General features: G+C 46.1%; 1 protein-coding gene across 4 annotated transcripts in view; it reads left to right on the forward strand.

Annotated features, from left to right (window-relative positions):
* The window catches only part of EFCAB2 (EF-hand calcium binding domain 2), a 120158-nt gene that overhangs the window by 90968 nt on the left and 5123 nt on the right, over positions 1-24067 (forward strand). For 3 of the 4 annotated variants that reach the window (XM_008268165.4, XM_008268166.4, XM_051820814.1), the window contains exons 4-6: positions 22398-22477; positions 23077-23119; positions 23215-23281. In XM_008268165.4, coding sequence (XP_008266387.1) covers positions 22398-22477; positions 23077-23119; positions 23215-23281 — 190 coding nt within the window. Of the gene's footprint in view, positions 1-9686; positions 9825-22397; positions 22478-23076; positions 23120-23214; positions 23282-24067 lie in introns of those variants that run through there. The other variant, XR_011381545.1, reaches the window with a different exon arrangement.

Consider the following 24067-nt stretch of genomic DNA (forward strand, 5'->3'; position numbering starts at 1 on the left):
GATTAGCCTAGTGAGCCGTGGCGCCGGCTCTGTAACTTTTGAAAACAATTTTCCTTCCTGAAAGCCTGGACAACTTTTTTTTCTTGAGTGCTTGAAATTTCACAATTATTTACCTTGATATAGATCCATTATCATCTCATGTGTTAGGTACCTGGTGTTAGTTGCCTTTTCAAACTGGCAACTTTAGGCTGGCGCCGTGGCTCACTAAGCTAATCCTCCACCTGCGGTGCTGGCACCCCAGTTTCTATTTCCAGTTGGGGCGCCGGATTCTGTCCCGGTTGCTCCTCTTCCAGTCCAGCTCTCTGCTGTGGCCCGGGAGTGCAGTGGAGGATGGCCCAGGTCCTTGGCCCCTGCACCCGCATGGGAGACCAGGAAGAAGCACCTGGCTCCTGGCTTTGGATTGGCGTAGCTCCAGCTGTAGTGGCCATTTTGGGGGTGCGCCAACGGAAGGAAGACCTTTCTCTGTGTGTCTCTCTCTCACTGTCTAACTCTGCCTGTCAAAACAAACAAACAAACAAACAAAAAAAAACCAAACTGGCAATTCTGGTACCAGGAACTTTTCTACAATCGTCTCGTTGATGATTTCTAACTGCTCACTCATTTCCTGTCACTGTTCTCATTTTGAGACTCCTTCTATTCACTTTTATGACTCTGGACTAATTTTCTTATTTTTCACTATTTTATTTTCCATCATTATCTTTTTGTATATTTCTATCTCTGGTAGACTTCTTGAATGTTGTCTTCCACTCTTTTTTGTTTAGTTTGTCATTTCTGTTGTGTTTTTAATTTCTTATAACTTGTTTTTGGTGTTTACTCCTTTTTATTTTTGCTTACTGTAAAGGCAGAGAGACACTAAGAGAAAGGACAGACAAATAAAGAGAGATCTTCCCTCTTCTGGTTTAGTACCCAAATGCTTACAACAGCCAGAGTTGGCTAGACCAAAGCCAGGAGCCCAGGATTCATCTGGGTCTCCCGCGTGGCTGTCCCACATGGCTAGCAGGGACCCAAGTACTTGAGCCATCACCTGCTGCCTCCCACAGTGAGAGGTGGAGCTGGGACTTGAGCCCAGGCACATGACAGAGGGTGCGGGCATCAGGATGAACGTTCCTTCCTAATGGCATTCTTTCCTTCTCTGAAGATATCAGTGAGAGTTTATGTGCAGTTTCCCATTCTTTTGTGTAATCTCTGTTTTTCGTCAAAATGATATTTGTGTTTGTTTTGGTCTTTTTGTTAGTTGCTTTTCTCACATGTCTGAGAAACCTCAGCTGTCAGCTCATAACAAACACATGCTTGGAACGTTTCATTTATTTTATTTTCTAAAATATTTATTTGAAATGCAGAGCATGAGAGAGAGAGAGAGAGAGTCAAAGAGAAATCTTCTATCCACTGGTTTGCTCCCCAAAAGCCTGCAATAATGAGGTCAAAGTCAGGAGCCAGGAAATCCATCCTGGTCTCCCACATAGGTGTCAGGGGCCCAAGCACTTGGGCCATCATCTGCTGCCTTCCCAGGTGCATTATCAGGGAGCTGGATTAGAAGCAGAGTGGCCAGGACTAATGAAGGCATAACCCGCTGCACCACCTGAACTTGTCTGATTTAAACTTCACCATTGGATGATGTGGGAATCGCAGCGCCAGTGTTTGAAGAGTCTCTTCTGTGCAGGCTCGATACCATAGAATGGAGTCTTCCAGTTTTCTGTGAGAGTAAATAGCTGCCAGCTCGGATCCCTGCTGTTCTACTCTGTGCACAGGATAAGTGTGCTGGGGTGGAGAGAGGCAGTCACCCACTGGGGAACACGGTGAAGGGAGTTAAGACAGCTTCACTTGGCACCAGATCTCATCTTAGTGCTGCTAACTGTAGTACCTACTCCTTCACCTCAAGTTCCAGAAATAGCTGATGAGGATCTGTACCACTGCTGGGTTGGAGCTCAGTTTCCTGTGTCTGCAAGGTCATTGCTGCTTGTTCACCTGCTTTCTAGCTTCCAAAATTTTATTCCTATTATATCCCTTCCTATTCTCCCTAAGTAGGGTTATCATTGTTTTTAAATATAGTTTTTACTTCAATTTTAATGAGATTTGAGAGAGAATAAAGTTGGGTGGGTTTGTGCTCTTTGCCATCTTCTGCTGCTTTCCTATGTAGTGTGATTTTTTTTTTTAAACTTAGTACTGTATCATTAATATTTCCCATTCCAGGAGCTGTCGCGTGGCTCACTTGGTTAATCCTCCACCTGTGGCACCAGCATCCCATATGGGCGCCGGTTCTAGTCCCAGTTGCTCCTCTTCCAGTCCAGCTCTCTGCTGTGGCCCGGGAGGGCAGTGGAGGGAGGCCCAGGTGCTTGGGCCTCTGCACCTGCGTGGGAGACCAGGAAGAAGCACCTGGCTCCTGGCTTCGGATCGGCGCAGCACCGGCCGTTGCGGCCATTTGGGGGGTGAACGAACAGAAGAAAGACCTTTTTCTCTATCTCTATCTCTCTCTCTGCTATAACTCTTTTTATAATTATAAAAAAAATTTCCCATTCCAGTGTTCTGCTTTATTTTAATGGCTTTCTAATTTTTTTGAAGATTTATTTATTTGAAAGGCAGAGTTACAGAGAGGCAGAGCCTTAGAAAGGATGAGAGATATCTTCCATCCACTGGTTCACTCACCACATGGCCACAATGGCCAGAGCTGTGCCTATCTGAAGCCAGGAGCCAGGAGCTTCTTCTGGGACTCCCACGCGGGTGCAGGGCCCCAAAGACTTGGACCATCTTCTGCTTTCCCATAGCAGAGAACTAGATTGGAAGTGGAGCAGCTGAGACTTGAACTGGCACCCATATGGGATGCCGACACTGCAGGCAGCGGCTTTACCTGCTACACCACAGCACCAACTCCTCTAATATTTAATTATGTAGTAACCATAATATTAATAAATAGATGCATAATATTCAACTGTGAATTAATGTTCTATAGTTCACATGTCCATTCATTTGTTGTTAGACCTTTATGCTGCTAATAATTTTGAGGATTATAGATACTTCATGTTAAACATTATTTGAATAAAATATAAGCCTTTTTTGAAGGGCAAAAATATCTGTTTCATGTTGGTAAATAATTAGGTATGCTGTTAAAGAACTCTTAGGACTGGCGCTGTGGCATAACGGGTAAAGCTGCTGCCTGCAGTGCCAGCATCCCATATGGGTGCCGGTTCAAGTCCCGGCTGCTCCACTGCCAATACAGCTCTCTGCTGTGGCCTGGGAAAGCAGTGGAAGATGACTAAAGTCCTTGGGCCCCTAGACTCAAAGGAAGCTCCTGGTTCCTGGCTTTGGATCAGCTCAGCTCCAGCCATTGCAGCCAGTTGGGGAGTGAACCAGCGAATGGAAGACTGCCCCCCACCCCGCCTCTCCTTTTCTCTGTGTGTAACTCTTGACTTTCAAGTAACTAAATAAATATATTTTTTAAAGAATTCTTAAAAAAAAAATTTCCGAGAATGAGGAGGAGTCCAGGTTACTCGGGGCCTCGTGGGCGTGCCGAGGCAGTGTGGGCTGCTGAAGGATTTTAGATGAGAACAGTGGGGTGAGATGAGCATTTTAGACAAACCAGCCTGATGGCAGAAAGAGGTGAGGCTGGAATAATCTGTAGAGATTCTTTCCCGGGATCTGATAGGTGGGGGCCTCTTGTACATCTGGGTAATTTTTTCCCCTAAGGATTTATTTGATACTTTTCAGTTAGTAAAACTTATTTGTTGTGTTTCTATCAAATCACAACTTTCTGACCCTTAGCATTCCACTCCTTAAGTCTTGGTGTTAGCTTTGTGCACTCTTCTTTTCAAATATTTTATAAAAATGTTAAATGAGAAAATTTCATCATGGTATTATGAAGATTTTACTCTTAATATTATTACACCTAGATTAATGCCTGCCAATTATATATACTTAGTATAGAACAATTCTTTTTTTTTTTTCTTGAGGTTTATTTACTTATTTGAAAGTCATAGAGAGAGAGATACATCTTCCATCCACTGGTTCGCTTCCCCAAATGACAGCAATGGTTGGGCCAGGCCAAATCTGGGAGCTGGGGACTTTATTGGGGTCTCCCACAAGGATGGCAGGGGCCCAAGCATTTGGGCCATTTTCCGCTGCTTTTCCAAGAGCATGATCAGAGAGCTGGATCAGAAGTGGAGATCAGAAGTGGAGCAGTCCGGCGCCGCGGCTCACTAGGCTAATCCTCCACCTGCGGCGCCTGCACACTGGGTTCTAGTCCCGGTTGGGGCGCCAGATTCTGTCCTGTTACCCCTCTTCCAGGCCAGCTCTCTGCTGTGGCCCGGGAAGGCAGTGGAGGATGGCCCAAGTGCTTGGGCCCTGCACTCCATGGGAGACCAGGATAAGTACCTGGCTCCTGCCATCGGATCAGCGTGGTGCACTGGCTGCAGCGCACCAGCCGCAGCGGCCATTGGAGGGTGAACCAACAGCAAAGGAAGACCTTTCTCTCTGTCTCTCTCTCTCACACTGTCCACTCTGCCTGTCCAAAAAAAAAAAAAAAAAAAGTGGAGCAGCTGGGACTCAAACCAGTGCTCATATGGGGTGCTGGCATTGTAGATGGCACCTTAATCTACTTCGCCACAATGCTGGCCCTCAAATTTTTGGCTATTTTAGAAAGCCAACATTATCAGAAAATAAAGCATCACCTTTGTCTCATTACTTTATTTTGAACCACAGAATACTGGTTTAAAAAGGTAATTGCCCTAAAATCATTTCAATTGATTTACTTTTAAATACTTAATAAGGTAGTCCCTTGTTATAAAATAGGTTAACATAAAAAAGTAGTGGAGAAATTAAACCCAGATTTACTAATTCTTGTTTGACGTGTGGCCTTGTAGCGACAGCTTTTTTAACAGACTCCCGTAGTGGTTCGCCAATGGCTCATCAATATAGTCTCCTACAAGAAGAGGGCCAGAGCTGTCTTCGAGTGCATGTGGCTGGACAGTGTCTCCAGATTCCAAAATGAGATCATGTGCTCTGGAAAATTGTGGTAGGGCCGATGTTGTGGCACAACAGTTGAAGCTGCCACTTGTCGCAACACTGGCATCCCATAGCAGAGTGCCAGTGTGAATCCCAGCTGCTCCACTTCTGACCCGGCTTCCTGCTAGTGCTCCAGGGAAGGCAGTGGAGGATGGCCCAAGTGCCTGGACCCCTGCCGTCCACGTGGGAGACCAGGATGGAGTTCCTGGCTCCTGACTTTGGCCTGGACCAGCCCTGGCCATGGCAGGCATTTGGGGCGTAGACCAGCAGATCTCTCTCTCTCTCTTTCTCTCTCTTTATTTCTCCCTCTTTTCTCTGTCGTTCTGCCTTCAAATTAATCAGTCAATTAATTAAAAAGACATAGTGGTATATTTCATCAGTGAAAAGAATGAACTATCAATTTATGCTACAACACGAGTGAACCTCAGAAACAAAAACAAAAGCAAGGGAAAGAAGCCAGTCACAAAAACCCACATTGTAAATGATGCCATTTGTATGAAACGCCCAGAAAGGGCGACTACACGGAGACTGAAAGCAGTTCAGTGGTGGCCGAGGTCTGAAGACAGGAACAGGGACCAACCAGAAAAGGGCTCAAGGGAACTTGTTTTTTTTTTTTTTTAATTTTAATTTTTAAATTTTTTTATAAAGGAAACAAATTTCATATATTTTGTATATAGTTTTAAGAGAATAATGATACTATCCACCCTCCCCTCCCTCCCTCCCTCCCTTCCTCCCTCCCACACTCCTTCCTTCCTTTCTTATTTTTCTTTTAATTTTTATAATGACATACTTTCAGTTTATTTTTTATTTTATTTTTTGGTAAAAGAAAAAGAGTTTATTTCAAGAAGCCAGCATCTTGGGGAGAGATCTCTTGATCCAAAATGTGCTCTTATTGCCCAACAAGCCAGCAAGAGGAGTTTTTAAAGGGACAGGAGTGGCTGAAGTAAGGAATAACTGAGTCTGTTCAACTGACAGCTATGCAGATGTGCAAGCTTTGTCTGATGAAGGTCCATCCAGCCCCACCCAGGGTGTCAGCCAGGTAGAAGCCTCTTGACTAGGGCTCAGCATTATCTGGGTGGAGGCTCCTCGGTCAGCTGGGTCAGTTCCCATTCCAAATCAGCTCCCCTCTTTAGGCTCCTGAAATTCTCCTTATGCAGATGTTACTGTTCACCAGTGTAGGCACAGAGTAATTCACAACATCAGTAGCTAGTTTTGTGATACAGAAATGAGGAGGGAAAGGAAAGGAAGGTGCCTTTATTACAGTTATATTTTTGGACCTTCCATTATGCCACCCTCTTGGCTGACACTGGTATCAACCCTGGTTACTGCAACTCGAGAGTAATTCCTTGAAGCATCTCACCCTTTCTCCTGTCCTGCCAACCCCACCGCCACTCCCACTGTACCTCTCTGTACCTGTGACCTCACTCCTTTTATCCTCCTGCCCTCCCTACCAGGCCACACTACTACATTTCTTCCCTTCTCCAATTTAGGTCGCACAGATCAAAGTTTTATCTACACTGAGGCCAACAGTGCCCTTAGCCTATTTTTCTTCCATTTCCCCATTTGGCAAAAGCCAAACTCTGTAATAACTCATCTGTATACCATCTCTGGGACTTTATCTGGTCCGTTCCGTGGCAGAAGACTTGCTTAGTGTTCCAGATTGGTCCCTACATAAATGCAGTGTCTTCAGATTTACCTGTCACTCACAACTGCCAACAATCAGAAATGTTTCTGTTTCCCTGGTCATTGTGGCAATTCAGTTTTTCCCTTTAATTTTCATTCTCAGTAGGTGATCTTGCATTCACAGAAAGAAGAAAAATTCCACAAACACCCCCTACCAGAAAGCAAATGGCTGATAAATACAATTCTGATCTCTTCAGGCCACTCTGAGCCACAGCATCTCCCCCACAGTGAACTGCTGGAGCTCTGTGACTTACCATCAGTATGACCCTCGCTCTCCGGACAGCGGTGTTCATGGCACCAGCGTACTTTTGAATTTGTAAAATCACCTCAAAGTCAGCTTGTGCAAAGCTGAACTTGCCTTCTGCCCCTCTCCCGTGTTCTCCTGTGCCCCATATCTCAGAGGAGGTATCACCAGTCACACAGTTGACAAAGCCAAGCCTTACCCTTCGTATTGCATCCTCCGCATCATCCCCAGTCAGTTACAACCTGCAGATTCTAGACTCTCAGTGTACGCTGGGACTGCCGTCTCACGGCTTTCCCACCACCACAACCTAGGGCCCGGTTGTAGGGGTCACACAGCAGCAGAGAATGTATCATTACCCCAGTTCTTTGTCTCACATGGAAGAATTTCTAAGTGGACAAGCAGAGAGATTTAAAAGCAAGACTTATTAGAGTCAGAGACCTCCAGCCAGAGTGGCGTGGAGGAGGTGGGGCTCCAAGAGAGGAAAACCCTCAGTTTACTTTATAATCTCAAGTAACCGTCCACTGAAAAAAGAATTCAACAAGTAGTAAGTAGAAAAACCACTCTTCTCAAGAGTATAGATGAGGGCTATGAACAATAACCAAATCTCAAAAGTGTCAGTTTTGCTCATTTATATTACTTTTTTTTTGGTACTCTAGATTAGTTGCCACAAACCAGGGGAAACATGATATTTGTCTTCTTGGGGACTGGTTTATTTCTCTAAGCATAATGGTCTCCAGTTGGCATCTGTTGTGTTGCAAAAGACAGGATTTCATTCTTTTTATGGCTAAGCAGTATTCCATTGTGTAAATATACCACCATTCCCAGCAGTGGAATGAGAGGGTCATACAGTGGATTTAGTTTCAGATTTCGAGGAGTCTACATAGTGTCTTCCACAGTGGTTGCACTAGTTTCTGTTCCCACCAACAGTGTATTTTTCTCCACATCTTTGGCAGCGTTTGTTATTTTTTGATTTTTGGATGATAGACATTCTAACTGGAGTGAGATAAAACTTTATTGTGTGTGTGTGTGTGTTTTTTTAAAGATTTATTATTTGAAAGGGAGAGTTAAAGGGGGGGGGGGTGTCTTCCATCCTCTGGTTCACTCCTCAAGTAGCCGCAACAGCCAGAGCTGTGCTGATCCAAAGCCAGGAGCCAGGAACTTCTTCCGGGTCTCCCAGGTGGGTGCAAGGGCCCTAGGACTTGGGCCATCTTCTACTGCTCTCCCAGGCCGTAGAACAAGGCTGGATCGGAACCAGCACCCATATGGGGTGCCGGCACTGCAGGCACTGGCTTTACCTTCTGTGCCACAGTGCTGACCCCTTGTTGTGGTTTTTATTTGCATTTCCCTGATGGCTAGTGATCCTGAGCATTTTTTCCATATGTCTGTTGGCCATTTGTATTTCATCCTTTGAAAAGTGCCTGTTCATATCTTTAGCCTATTTATTTTCTTTTTTAAAAATATATATTTTTTTGACAGGCAGAGTTAGACAGTGAGACGGAGAGAAACAGAGAGAAAAGTCTTCCTTTTCCATTGGTTCACCCCCAAATTGCCACCACAGCCAGCGCGCTGTGCCGATCCAAAGCCAGGAGCCAGGTGCTTCCTCCTGGTCTCCCATGCGGGTGCAGGGCCCAGAGACCTGGGCCATCCTCCACTGCCTTCCCGGGCCACAGCAGAGAGCTGGACTGGAAGAGGAGCAACTGGGACAGAATCCGGCACCCTGACTGGGACTAGAACCCGGGGTGCCGGCGCTGCAGGTGAGCTGTGGCGCCGGCCATCTTTTTAAAAAATATTTATTTGAAAGAATTACAGAGAGAGAGAGAGATCTTCCATCCATTGGTTCACTTCCCAAATGGCTGCAACGGCTGTAGCTAGGCCAGTCTGAAGCCAGGATCTAGGAGTTTCTTCCAGGTCACCTATGTGGATTCAGGAACCCAAGTACTTGGGCCATCTTCTAATGCTTTCCCAGGCACATTAGCAGGGAACTGGATTGGAAGTGGAGCAGCCTGGACTGGAACTGGTGTCCATATGGGATGCCAGCGCTGCTGCAGCTTAACCCACTACACCATAGCACTTAGCCCATTTATTAACTGCATAGTTTGTTTGGTTGTTGAGTTTCCTCACCTTCTTATACGTCCTGGATATTGGTCCTTTGTCAGATGTATAGTTTGCAAGTATTTTCTCCCCTCTTGTTGGTTGCCTTGGTTGCCTCTTTGTTGAATGTTTCCTTTGCTGTGCAGCTTTATTCATAGTTGTGGAAACTTGGACACAACCAGACATCTTCAGGGGGTAAATGGACAAACAGAGAAATGCTATTCAGTGCTAAAGAAATGGGTCTTCAGGACATGAAAAGACATTGAGGAAACTTAAATGCTTATTCCCAAGTGAAAGAAGCCACTCTGGGAAGGCTGTGTGCTATACTACCCCATCTGTGAGACTTTCCGGAAAAAGCAAAACTGTGCAGGCAGTGCAGTCGTCAGTGCTTGCCAGGGATTTGGGGGGCAGGAGGGTTAAACAGATGGAGCACTGAGGATGTTTAGGACAGGAGAACTCTCCAGTGGTACTTTAATGGTGGATACTATCACACATTTGTCCAAACCTCTAGAATGTACAGCAGCAAGCCTGAGCCCTGTGTGCACGAGTGACTTTGGTTGATAATAATGTGTTGGGGCTGGTGCTGTGGCGTAGTGGGTAAAGCTGCCACCTGCAGTGCCGGCATCCCATATGGGTGCAAGTTCGAGTCCCAGCTGCTCTACTTCCAATCCAGCTCTCTGCTATGGCCTGGGAAAGCAGAAGAAGATGGCCCAAGTGCTTGGGCCCCTGCACCCACGTGGGAGTCCTGGAAGAAGCTCCTGGCTCCTGGCTCCTGGCTCCTGGCTCCTGGCTCCTGGCTTCAGATCAGCACAGCTCCGACCATTGTGGCCATCTGGGGAGTGAACCAGCAGATGGAGGACCTCTCGCACTCTGCCTCTCCTTCTCTCTCTGTGTAACTCTTTGAAATAAATAATTAAATCTTAAAAAAAAAAAAGAGAGATAACAGTGTGTTGATGTAGTAGGTTCATCAGTGGTGACAAATTTACCACTCTGATGGGAGATGTGGCTAGGAGGGGTACTGGACAGGGTAAGTGAGGACTTCTGTACTTTCCACTGAATTTTCTGTGAACCTAAAACCTCAAGAAAATAAAATTTATTTAAAGAATTGGAATGCTGAGTTATGGATTACTTTATTAAAAATGATGGGAATAAATACTTGTAAGTTGAATTTTTGTTTTAGATATTTTTATTCTGTCTGTGCTATCAATAAATAAGTTGGAATGAAGAAAATTGATAACTAAAAAAATAAACTAATGACCTGGTAAGATGTTCACAGTATGTTAAGGGAAAAAAAGTATATAGGCTAGGATTCTATTTCTTCTGAAATTTATACATACACACGTATTCTATATGTGGATATATACTTTCCTGTATTTTTTAGTTTCCACAAGGAATGTGTATTATCTCTGTAATAAAAAGGAGAAAAGAAAGCTGCATTGGATCAGTATCATTCAAAAAATTGCTCATAGATGACAAAGACACTGTTGATAATGCATACTGACAATCTGCTTAAAGTTGCTCTTTAAAATGTAAAAAAGTAGTGACATTTAACAATTAACATGTTATAATATATGTGACTTAAAATGCATTTAATAAAGCTTACATATTTAACTTGACCAAAAACTCTCTTGCGGGCTTTTGCTTGCTAGGGAAGAAGTTGTTCAACATTACATTCAGGAGTCTATTGTGGTAAGCACTACTCCTTGATGCTTACGTGGACTCTTTGGCCTGGGAGAGAGCCTCTCCTCTCCTCTCCTCTCCTCTCACTGCAACACAGCTGTGCACCATTGCTTTTGGTACAGGTGGAACTGAAGAGGACTTTAGCAGGGTGATTGTTCCAACACCCGCTGCCTCTGTCAGATCTGGGGCTGGAGAGCCAAAGCTGAAAGGCATGACATAATCAGTGCAGCTGGAACCCCTGGAGCCCACCCCAGCTAATGTCTGGACAAGCACCCCTCCCACATTTCTCCCCCTCATTTCCAGTTACAAACTCACACTTGGTTCAAGTGAGATGATCCAATCTATTTTTAATATTTTTAATCATAAAAAGGAAAGAATTTATAACCCAGAAGAATCATGTATCCTGAATTATATATGATAGCTTCTAGAATCTTTTAAACTTTTGTTTTATTTTCACTTTATTTGAAAGGCAGAGAGATAAGCAGAGATCTTCCATCTACTGGTTCACTCCCCAGATGTCCAAACAGCCAGGTCTAGGCCAGGCCAAAGCCAGGAGCCAGGAGCTGCATCCCACAGAGGTGGCAGGGACTCAAGTACTTGAGCCATCACCTGCTGCTGCCTTCAGGTTGCGCAGTTAGTAGGAAGCTGAGTTGGGAGTGAGGAACCAGAACTCACAGCACATGTTCTGATACGGAACTCAGGCATCCCAACTGGTGGTGTAACCCTTGGTCAAATGCCTGTCCCTTTAGAATCTGTAGAGTAAATTACACTTCTCCACAGTAAGTTGCTTCAAATATTTTTTCGGGGAAGATATAATTATGGTAAATGCCAATCAGTTTTTCTTATTCTGTACAAAGAATGAAATAATTTCTAAATTATATTCTGAAACATGCTTTATGTCAAAATTTATATATACACTTTTTAGAACCTAGTTTGACAATATCTCAAGTTTTTTTATGATGTTTACTACAGATTGTGGGGAGCAACTCGGACTATACTGTTACTGGAATTAAGACTTATTCTATGCATCTGCTCTCCCACAATATGGCGCTGGGAGAGAAGAAAGAGGCTTCTACACAGCTGCCTCCAGTTCAGCCAATAGACTGTGGGACTTGCTCCTGATTGGAGGAGAGCAGCGTGCTCGGCGTGTGGGCAGCCGAGTTGGGATTGGCGGAGGAGGACTGTAAAGGAGGAGAGAGACGGCATGCACCAGGAACATCTAAGGGGAACATCTATCCGAATAACACCTGTGCAGCCCCCGAGAAGAGCCGGCCGGCGGTGTGCCGCTCCCCTGCGGAAGTGGGGAATGTGGCCAGGGGGAACTGCCCTTCCACGGAGGTGGAAGGGATGGTAGCCAACCCGGGAAGGACTAGTAGCCAACCCGGGAAGAACCAGCAGCAAACCCGGGGAGGGCCGAGCAGACAAAAGAACAGCGCAGGGTCCTGTGTCGTTCCTCCACGAAGACGGGGAGCGACATAACGGTGCCGTGACTTGGATATGAAGCCTAGGCAGGGCTTAGTGTCGTTCCTCCACGAAGAGGGGGAGCGACATAATGGTGCCATGACTCGGATATGAAGCCTAGGCAGGGTTCAGTGTTGCTCCTCCACGAAGAGGGGGAGCGACACAGATCATTTTTATTTTTATTTATTTTTTAATTTATTTGACAGGCAGAGTTAGACAGTGAGAGAGAGAGAGATAGAAAGGTCTTCCTTCCGTTGGTTCACCCCCTAAATGGCTGCCATGGCTGGAGCTATGCCGATCTGAAGCCAGGAGCCAGGTGCTTCTTCCTGGTCTTCCATGTGAGTGCAGGGGTCCAAGCACCTGGGCCATCCTCCACTGCCTTCCCGGGCCACTGCAGAGAGCTAGACTGGAAGAGGAGCAGCCAGGACTAGAACCTGGCGCCCATATGGGATGCTGGCGCCAGAGGCGGAGGATTAACCAAGTGAGCCATGGCGCTGGCCCACTACAGATCATTTTTTAAAAAATGTGTCTGTATATTTTATTTGGTTACCTGAAACTAGTTGAAATGTAGATGCTTTATTTTTTTTTATTTTTAGATTTTATTTTTAATGATAGATATAGAAATGTAGTAATAAAATGTCATAGTATAAATAATAGATAAGGTAATAATAAAAGAGAGATAAAAAACAAAATCCATTCTTGTGTACATATGGATTTCACACACACACAACACACACACACACACAATGTCTCAAATATTTTTAACAAAATGAAATTTTGGGCAAAATACAGTTTTTCAGTAAATGCCTCAATGGCACTTATTCAACTGATTGGATAAATCTGAGAGCAACTTGGAACCCCTTGAAAGGAGTTTAGGACCTAGTAGACTTTATAGTTGTCTCATATGATTCAGATGAAGCAAAACAAAGAACTTTTTATTGTGGATAAATGAAATGGGTCACCAGGAAGGCTCATGGACTCATCTTATAATGGCAGACTGTAAATTTGGCATGGAGACTGGTAACCATCTGGTCTGAATTTCCTCTCAGTGAAATTCTTCTTGGATTGTTCATAGAATTCAGAACAACAATCTTATAAGTTTTCTAACAGAAGTAATAGTAGTTTCTTTAATATGTCTCTCAAATAGCCATCTTTATAAACCATCTATTTTTTTAAGAATTATTTATTTATTTGAAAGTCAGAATTACACATAGAGGAGAGGCAGAGAGAGCGAAGTCTTCCATCCGATGGTTCACTCCCCAATTGGCTGCAATGGGTGGAGCTGTGCCAATCCGAAGCCAGGAGCCTCCTCCAGGTCTCCCACGCAGGTGCAGGGACCCAAGGACTTGGGCCATCTTCTACTGCTATCCAGGCCACAGCAGAGAGCTGGATCAGAACAGGAGCAGCCGGGACTGCCACCCATATAGGATGCTGGCGCTTCAGGCCAGGGCATTAACCTGCTGCGCCACAGCGCCGGCCCCTTATAAACCATCTTAACTACTGATATTATCTGTGTGTGTGTGTGTGTGTGTCTGTGTGTGTGTGTGAAGCATGAAGAATTTCAGTTGATTGATCGGTTGTGATATCACTGAGGAGAAATGAATTTTCACCGTGTGTTTTATTGTGCCTATGCAGCGGGTTCAGCACTAGAATAGATAATGCTGTAATGAGAACAGAGATGGTCTGATGATTTCACGGTGGAAAGGAGGAGAGAACTTGAGGCTGTTATCCCATCAAAATGCGTGACTGGACTCGAAGACCTCAAATAAGCACTCCTCTGTGTCCATGGCTTCTCAGATGCCAGATTAAGAAAACTGACTTAGACCAAAGTTGAGTGAGGAACAGTATTCACCACATGCCATGAGACTTGCATAAATATTACTTAAAAAAATCTCATACTGTTTCTGTATTTATTGAAACATCTCCACGTTGGGGAAAAGGGTGTAGACAGTGACAGGAAGGAGAGAAAGGAGAGACCTGAGGCACTGTGGAGCCTTGAAGGTGGGACACTTATGCATGGCAGTGAAAGCTATTTTCTTTTTTTTTTTTTAATTAATTAATTTATTTCAAAGAGTTAGAGAGAGGGAGAGACAGAGAGAGAAAGCACTTCCATCCACTGATTCACTCCCAAAATGGCCACAACATCCTGGCTGGGCCAGGCTGAAGCCAGGAGCCAGGAGCTTCTTCTAGGTTCTTCCATGTGGGTGCAGGGGCCCAAGCACTTGGGCCATCCTCCACTGCTTTCCCAGGTACATTAGCGGGGAGCTGGATTGGAAGCAGAACAGCCAGGACTCAAACATGGGATGCCGGTGTCACAAGTGGTAGCTTTACCTGCTATGCCACAACGCCAGCCCTAGAAAGCTGTCTGTTTTCTTTAGGTCACCTACTCCACAGCCAGGCCAACATCTGCCAGCGTGACATTAAGATGGATGCACTAGAAATGGTACTCTGTGGTGAAGTGCGGCTGCGGGAACCCTCATGCACAGAGTGTTTATTATCTGTATGATCACAGTTGCTACTTGAGCTGCTTTTGAGCACATTGGCCCTTGTAGAAGAAACAAACTAGATGATAACAACTTCTGCCTCATTCATGTTTATAATCACAGGATATGTTTGTTTTTGGCTTTTGAAGAGCAGGATATGGAATTGGGGTGTGTGTATTAGTTTCCCTCTCTCTTCAGCCAGAAGAGACTTGCAGGGATACTGCAGCAATGTGGGGTGGTCCACCTGTTAATTCATGTACCCTGTCTCCCAGGCAGAGCTGGGCAACAGGCAGGGTAACATGTTCTATAATGTAAGGAATTTTCCTGAGTTCATTTTATTATTAAGTTAGTCAATTCATTTATTTTTTCCTGCAGCCTTTCTGTTTGTATTGATTCTGTAAAATACAGTACTTGAGTTTTAAATATCTGCTTTGCTAGACTTCTAGTGGATAATAATTCACAGACTTTGGATAAAAATATATCATACTTCTCTAGCATGTGTGTCATGAACAGTAAAAATTTATTGTCGGCCGGCGCCGCTGCTCAACAGGCTAATCCTCCGCCTTGTGGCGCCGGCACTCCGGGTTCTAGTCCCGGTCGGGGCGCCGGATTCTGTCCCGGTTGCCCCTCTTCCAGGCCAGCTCTCTGCTGTGGCCAGGGAGTGCAGTGGAGGATGGCCCAAGTGCTTGGGCCCTGCACCCCATGGGAGACCAGGAGAAGCATCTGGCTCCTGCCATCGGATCAGTGCGGTGCGCTGGCTGCGGCGGCCATTGGAGGGTGAACCAACGGCAAAAGGAAGACCTTTCTCTCTGTCTCTCTCTCTCACTGTCCACTCTGCCTGTCAAAAAAAATAATAATAATAAAATAAAATAAAAATAAAAAAATAAAATGTCTGGGGGGCAGCACTGTGGCACAGTAGACTAAGCCTCTGCCTGTGGCACCAGCATCCCATGTGAGCCCCAGTTTGTGTCCCAGCTGCTCCTCTTTCAATCCAGCTCTCTTCTGATGGCCTGTGGCGAAGACTTTGTCTTTTAATTAAACATTTCTCTTTTTTTAAGATTTATTTTATTTATTTGAAAGGGTTACAGAGAGAGGTAGAGACAGAGAAAGAGGTCTTCCATTCTCTGGTTCACTCCCCAGATGGTCACAACGGCCAGAGCTGTGCCGATTCGAAGCCAGGAGCCAGGAGCTTCTTCCCAGTCTCCCACGTGGGTGCAAGGGCCCAAGGACTTAGGCCATCCTCTACTACTATCCCAGGCCATAGCAGAAAGCTGGATTGGAGGAGGAACAGCCAGGACTCAAACCAGCGCCCATATGGGATGCCGGCGCTTCAGGGCAAGGCTTTAGCCTGTTGCGCCACAGCGCCAGCCTCCATTAATTAAACTTGTCTCTGACATGATTAAGGTTGTAGTAGAGACCTTCCCAAGGTCAGAAGAAAAAGGCATAAATCATACATAAGGAAAGATCCCCCCCCCACCACCATGTTTGGGGCTCAGGCTTTTAGATAAGAAATTCCACCTGGGCCTTATGTCAGCATAATAGAATACTACTTCCTGTTAAAAAGCCTTGATGTCTTGTCTCGGTACATGATTCGTGCTACAGGCCCGAGTGCTTGGGCCCCTGGACCCATGTGGGAGAAGAAGAAACTCCTGGCTTCAGATTGGCCCAGCTCTGGCCCTTGCTGCCATTTGGGAAATGAACCAGTAGATGGAAGATCTCTCTCTGTCTCCCCCTCTATGTGTGTAGCTCTGTTTCTCAAATAAAATCTTAAAGAGAGAGGAAAGAAGAAAGGGAGGGAGGGAGGGAGGAAGGAAGGAAGGAAGGAAGGAAGGAAGGAAGGAAGGAAGGAAGGAAGGAAAAGAAAGATGTCTGGTAGTCCATTTTCTTTTTTTTTTTTTAATTTTTATTGTTTTATTTTTTTGACAGGCAGAGTGGACAGTGAGAGAGAGAGACAGAGAGAAAGGTCTTCCTTTGCCGTTGGTTCACCCTCCAGTGGCCGCTACGGCCGGCGCGCTGTGGCCGGCGCACCGCACTGATCCGATGGCAGGAGCCAGGTGCTTTTCCTGGTCTCCCATGGGGTGCAGGGCCCAAGGACTTGAGCCATCCTCCCCTGCACTCCCTGGCCACAGGAGAGAGCTGGCCTGGAAGAGGGGCACCCGGGACAGAATCCGGCCCCCCAACTGGGACTAGAACCCGGTGTGCCGGCGCCGCAAGGCGGAGGATTAGCCTAGTAAGCTGTGGCACCGGCCCTAAAATGCCTTTTAAAAAACCAAAATGAACATCCAGTTTGGAGTTTAGTGACTAATAATTCTGGTTTATTAGCTGACAAGTTAACAGTGGAAGAATTGTATTACAAATTATCATATGGAATAATAGTGGCCAAAATAATATGACACTGGCACACGGACAGACATGGAGACCACTGCAGCAGAAAAGAACTCCCAGAAAGGAAGCTGCGTATGTAGTCAGCTCCTCTTCCCGGGCAGCACCTGGAACACAGTGAACACAGTTCCACAGACCGGAACACACAGCCTCTCAGTGAGCGATGCCGGGAAAACGGATACCCCCCCCCCCCCAGAGAAGAACCAAGGTGGACCATTGTCTCACACTACAAAACTAAATTCAAAATCGATTAAAGATTAAAATGTAAGCCCTGAAACCACAAAACTGGAAGAAAACTTAGAAGAAGCTCCATCTTGGCAATGATATTTTTGATTTAATAACAAAAGCAAAAATGTGTGCATCAAACTAAAGTGCGTACACACAGAAAAGGAAACAAGGTGAAAAGGCAACTTGTGGGGCAGAAAATATTTGCAAAACATCTACTGGGGGCTACCGTTAATGAAGACACATAAGGACCTCATATATCTCAGTAAAACAACCCAAATAAAAAGTGGGCAAAGGCCCTCATAGACAGTTTTCCAAAGAAGATAATGTTCATGGCCAAAAGTTATGTGAAGTGATGCTGAACATCACCGCAATGAAATGCCACCTCGCACGTTAGGATGGCTGCCATCGGAAAGTCAGAAGATAGCGAGGGTCGGAAAATAAGCCCTTACCCACTGTTGGTAATGTGAACTGGTACCGCTAATAGTATGGAGGTTCGTCAGAAAACTAAAAGTAGAACCACTATGATCCAGCAACTCCACAACAACAACAAAATACAACAATATACTTAAAAAAAATTTTTAAAGATTCACTTATTTATTTGAAAGGCAGAGTTACACAGAGAAGGAGAGGCAGAGAGAGAGAGAGAGAGAGAGGCCTTCCATCTACTGGTTCACTCCCCAACTGATCGCAACGGCCGAAGCTGTGCTGATCTGAAGCCAGGGGCCAGGAGCTTCTTCCGGGTCTCCCATGGGGGAGCAGGGGCCCAAGGAGTTGGGCCATCTTCTGTTGCTTTCCCAGGCCATAGCAGAGAGCTGGATCAGCAGTGGAGCAGCCGGGACTCAAACTGGCACCCATATGGGATGCTGGCACTGCAGGTGGCAGCTTTACCCGCTACGCCACAGTGCTGTCCCTTACAACATATTTAAATGAGAACTTTGACTAAGTCAATCTGAAGTGTTCTCACCACACACACAAAATAGGTAACTGGAGATACTGGTACTATGGCATTGCAACACCAGCACTGCATATCAGAGTGCTGGTTCCAGTCCTGTCTGCCTGCTTCCAGTCCAGTTTCCTGCTAACGCACGTGGAAGGCAGTGGAAGATGACCCAAGTGCTTGGGCCCTTGCTCCCCAAAGGGGAAATCAGAATGGAGATCTTGGTTCCTGGATTCAGCCTGGCCCAGCCTGGCATGTTCAGCCGTTTGGAGGGTAAACCGGCTCCCTGCTAATGCGTCTGAGAAAACAGCGGAGGATGGCCCAGGTGCTTGGGGCCCCGCGCTCATGTGGGAGACCTGGAAGACGCTCTGAGATCCTGGCCATTTGGGAAGTGAATGAGCAGATGGAAGATTCATTTTCTTTCTCTCCCCTCCACCTCTGTGTAACTCTGCATTTCAAATAAATTAAAAAAAAGTAACTGGAGAAATTTATTTGTTAATTAGGCTGAGTGTGGTAATCATTTCACAATGGATATGTATATTAAACTACCTGTATACCTTAATTTTATAGAATTTTATCAGTCTTACCTCATTAAACCCAGAAAAAGTTTTTTTTTTAAAACAATAGAGGTGGCCAGCGCTGTGGCTCACTTGGCTAACCCTCCACCTGTGGCTCCGGCACCCTGGGTTCCAGTCCCGGTGGGGCGCTGTTTCTGTCCTGGTTGCTGCTCTTCCAGTCCAGCTCTCTGCTGTGGCCCGGGAAGGCAGTGGAGGATGGCCCAAGTTCTTGGGCCCTGTACCTGCATGGGAGACCAGGAGAAGCACCTGGCTCCTGGCTTTGGATTGGTGCAGCACACCAGCCGTAGCGGCCATTTGGGGGGTGAACCAACGGAAGGAAGACCTTTCTCTCTCTCTCTCTCTCTCTCTCTCTCTCTCTCTCTCTCTCTCTCTAACTCTGCCTGTCCAAAAAAGAAAAAAAATAGAGGAGGGGCTGGGGCTGTGGCGTAGCGGGTAAAGTTGCTGCCTGTGGTGCTGGCGTCCCATGTGGGCACCGGTTCAAGTCCCTGCTGTTCAACTTCTGATCCGCTCTCTGCTATAGCCTGGAAAAGCAGTGGAAGATGACCCAGGTGCTTGGGCCCCTGCACCCACGTGGGAGACACAGAGGAGGATCCTGGCTCCTGGCTTCGGATCAGCCATGTGGCCATCTCTCTCTCTGCCTCTGCCTCTCTGTACCTCTGCTTTACAAATAAATAAATAAATCTTAAAAAAAAAAAATAAAAAAAATAGAGGAAACTAGATGGAGGCAACTGTATGTTCTGCAACTTTTCTGTGAATCTAAGATGATTCTAAAGTAAAAAGATTATTTAAATATAATACAATTTTTATAATATGACGTAGTGTCAGGCATGTGTTAGCCTTCCATGAATGCTCTATTGAGAATAACACTTTTCGACGCTATTGCTTACACATCTCTTGGAACACAAGGAAAGACTAAATGTGGCCTCTAGAGGACAGTGTTGGGTCACGGAAAGAGCTGTCCAATTTCTGCCCAGCTGAAGCTGGTCTATCGTTTTTCTGACCTTTTTTTTTGGACAGGCAGAGTGGACAGTGAGAGAGAGAGACAGAGAGAAAGGTCTTCCTTTGCCGTTGGTTCACCCTCCAATGGCCGCCGCGGAGGCGCGCTGCGGCCGGCGCACCGCGCTGATCCGGTGGCAGGAGCCAGGAGCCAGGTGCTTTTCCTGGTCTCCCATGGGGTGCAGGGCCCAAGCACTTGGGCCATCCTCCACTGCACTCCCTGGCCACAGCAGAGAGCTGGCCTGGAAGAGGGGCAACCGGGACAGAATCCGGCGCCCCGACCGGGACTAGAACCCGGTGTGCCGGCGCTGCTAGGCGGAGGATTAGCCTAGTGAGCCGCGGCGCCGGCCTTTCTGAATTTTTAACCAGGGGGCTGCTGTTTATGCGTTGCGCTTGTTTGCAGGAAATCTGTGCCTCTTCTGCCACCCTGGGCATTGGAGATGGTGTCTCAGCCATGGTCTGTTAGGGAAGAGCCATCTGCAGCGTTTCCAGTTTTCAGCATGGGCTTCCCTCCACCCAGGGCTTGTGACACTGGGTGTGTGTATGTGTGTGTGTGTGTGTGTGTGTGTGTGAGGCATTGCTTATGCTGTGCTTGTCATTTGTGAGTTCTCCCATGGAGTCAGAACTACCAAGGGGGACTTCCTTTGTCAACACTAAAGCAGTGTGTAGGTTACTGACGGTGCCCAGAAGCTAGAGGGCTCTGGGCCTTGGCAAGGTTGAGGCTGCTCTATAGCGGTTCACTGCAGCTGGCAGCGGGGGAGGCGAGCTGCTGATCTCGCTTCTGAGCAAATGTCTGGAGCGATCAGGACAGAAACGCATCATTGTAAGATTTCTGCTCTATAGATAATTTCTCCTCTGTCTCTGTCTCTCTCTCTCTCTCTCTTTCTCGTTAAGATTATTTTATTTGAAAGGCAGCGTTACAGAGAGGATAGGAGAGACACAAATCTTCCATTCACTGGCACACTCCCCAGATGGCCGCAATGGCTGCAGCTGGGCCAGGCTGAAGCCAGGGGCCAGGAGTCTCTTCCATGTTGCCTGTGTGGGTGCAGGGCCCCAAGCACTTGGGCCACCTTCTGCTGCTTTCCAAGGCGCATTAGCAGAAATCAGGATCGGAAGTGGAGCAGCCAGGATACAAACTGGTGCTCGTAAGGAGCACCAGCTTTGCCCACTACACCACAAGTCCGCCCCGACCTTGACATTTTAAGAGGCACCCGAGGTCGGGGGTTTCAGAGTCCTGCTTACCACGTAGAGCCAGGTGAGCGAATGCTAGTTTGCAAAAGGCTTGCCTTGGACCTGGAGTTGTTCCTATAGTGATGGGCTCTGAAATTCCACAGCACATCATCCTGTCGTTAGATGGATTGGCCGAGGCTCTGCACACACTGTGTGTGACTATTGCGACATAAAAAATAGCGCTCATTTCTAAGACAGTGCGCCCCACCAAGCTGCAGCCTATAGACTTCTTATTTTTTGCTCAAAGAATAAATCTGTTAAAGGCCCATCCGTTGAATTGGGATCTATGAGCTTTTTAATAGGATTTTTGAAAGGGAGTATAGAATTTATAGCTTCTCATAAACAGCCTAGCATGAAAGTTAAGGTTAACAGTGCTTTTTTCAGCCATGCTATCGAACTTGAACCCATGGGCAGGGGTCCATTTTATTCTCATCTGACAGTGCTAGGATCAGACATTGTCATTCTCGGTGTGCCCTTAACTCGGTGGTGTAACAAGACTGCACTTACCATGTCAGTATTTAATCAATACTAGGATGATCGGAGATGTGCTTTGATCCTTGAGATGATTGCCGCTCTAATGCGGCTCCTCATTCACTGTCCCTGTGCTCAAGTCAGAAGCCCGTCTCCCTCTCTCTCCCACTCACTCATCATGGACGCAACTGCAGGTCCTGTCAGCGAGGTCCCATCAAGTCCTACTTATTCCTCACGTGTTTGCTGAGACACCTTTCTCCACAGTCCCTGCTTCAGCACAGGACCTCAGCACCCCTGCTCGTCTGCCCAGGAAGCCAGTGGGCCCACGAGCAGTGTGATCTCTCAGAGCACACAGCCGGGAGACCGCCAGTGAATTCCCATTGTCATTGGGAAAGCAGGGAGAGACACTGGCATGGCGAGAAGGTCGGGCAAGGTCTGGCTCCTCCTCTGCCTCTCCAGCCTCATCCTGAAACACTGCCTTTGTTGCTCACTGTGTGCCCGCCTGGTGGCCTGCAATGCGATGCCTCAGCACAGAGGCTCAGTGCCTGTGGTTCCCTGGGGGGGGGGGGGGGGCGGGTGTCTCTTCCCTGCTGTCTCGGCCTCCATCCCTTCTGTTCATCCTTTGTAAACCGCTGTGAGGTGTTAATTCTTCATAAATGATTTTCCTGCTTGCTGATCTAAGAAAGTTTCCAATCTTGTGTGCTCCTGTATACCCCTGCTCTTTTAGCTCATTGTACTCACATAAGCGTATAACTAGATGCGCAGGTGTGTGGGTTTTGATTAAAATGTCTCCACTACCAGAATGTAAACTCTGAACAGGGATCATGCCCATTGTACTCATCATCAAATCCCCAGCATTTGCCTCTGTGCTCAGGAAAAGCAGTTGCTCCATCCATACATTTGTTGAATGAATAAATGATTGTTTCTTGAACATTTAGGTAGAGGAGGAAGAACCCACTGGATACATCCGATATGAAAAATTTCTTCCAGTGATGACCAAAGTACTACTGGAAAAAAGGTAAATGAATGTAATTGTTAGAGAAAGGTAACGCTTTGAATTACATTCATTTCAAAAGAGTTTCCTGATCCACTCTGTGTATTTTACTCAACCAGTGTATCTGAGGGTGGCTGCCTTCTACCCTTTCAGTCTACTTCTGAACTGCAGGTTGGTGAGTGTTTAGAAATATCAACCACAGTAGTGTTAACCTGAGCAAAGCATAACTGATGTCAAAGAAGCCAAAGTCATACAGCAAATAATTCTTCTGTTTTATCCGTGATACGTAAGAGTCCTAATTGTCTTCTAGCAAAAGTGTAGCATTAACTTACTAAAATTGGTTGATTGTTCAAGATTTGTTTCCAGATAAATCAGTGTCCATAATGAGTAAAAAAAGAAGTGCTAATGGTTAGCATCCAACATGCCAGTGATTGTCAGCAGCTATTTTCTGTGGGGTTAAGGTGCTGTTAACTTTCATACCCAGAAATCCAAAAGGTTTCAGTGAGAGACATGCTGTTATCCTTGTGCGCTGACAGCTTGTTTCACGTAGTCATTTCTTATGTAGAGACTGTATTTGCTCATTGATTTGCATGATACTTGCTCATTTTTTTGCACGATTATAGATACAGACCAATTCCAGAAGATGTTCTTCTTCGAGCTTTTGAGGTAAGGTCCAGATGATCCATACAAATGAAACATGGATCATGTTGAATTTATTTGTCAGGCAAAAAATAGAGATTCTATCTTTTGTTTTCCCATAGGCTTTAGATCCAGCTAAACGTGGGTTTCTTACTAAAGAAGAACTGATCAAGTATATGACTGAAGAAGGTAAGACTGATTTACAACTTACAACCATGGCCTGTGTGAGGGATTAATAATTTTTTAGCAGTAGGTATTCAAAAGTTAGAGCAGATACTTTAAAGTGAATTATTTGGTTAAAAAGAATTTTTCACTACTGCTATTAGTTTGGGTTTGGGTGGTTTTGGTTTTGTGGGAGTTAAGAGGACAACAGGTGGGTTCAAGGGCAATGGATTGTTGTCTCATAGGAGTTCATAGTGTATCATGATGACTTTTTTTTTTTTTTTTTGACAGGCAGAGTGGACAGTGAGAGAGAGAGAGACAGAGAGAAAGGTCTTACTTTTGCCGTTGGTTCACCCTCCAGTGGCCGCCGCGGCCGGCACACTGTGGCCAGTGTACCGCGCTGATCCGATGGCAGGAGCCAGGAGCCAGGTGCTTTTCCTGGTCTCCCATGGGGTGCAGGACCCAAGCACTTGGGCCATCCTCCACTGCACTCCCTGGCCACAGCAGAGAGCTGGCCTGGATGAGGGGCAACCGGGATAGAATCCGGCGCCCTGACCGAGACTAGAACCCGGTGTGCCGGCGCCGCAGGGCGGAGGATTAGCCTAGTGAGCCGCGGCGCCGGCCCATGATGACTTTTATAAATTGCGGTCATTCTGCTCAGAGGACTTCTGGGATAAAAGGCATGCCACCTAGAAAACATGAACTATTAATCACTATAAATCAGATTGAGTATTCAAATTTAAGTACATAAAATTCCTCTTTAAGGTTTTTCAATTAGTAAGATTATAGATAATACAACCTCAACTAATATGA

The sequence above is a fragment of the Oryctolagus cuniculus genome, chromosome 13 (assembly GCF_964237555.1).
Source record: "Oryctolagus cuniculus chromosome 13, mOryCun1.1, whole genome shotgun sequence".
Taxonomy (NCBI): domain Eukaryota; kingdom Metazoa; phylum Chordata; class Mammalia; order Lagomorpha; family Leporidae; genus Oryctolagus; species Oryctolagus cuniculus.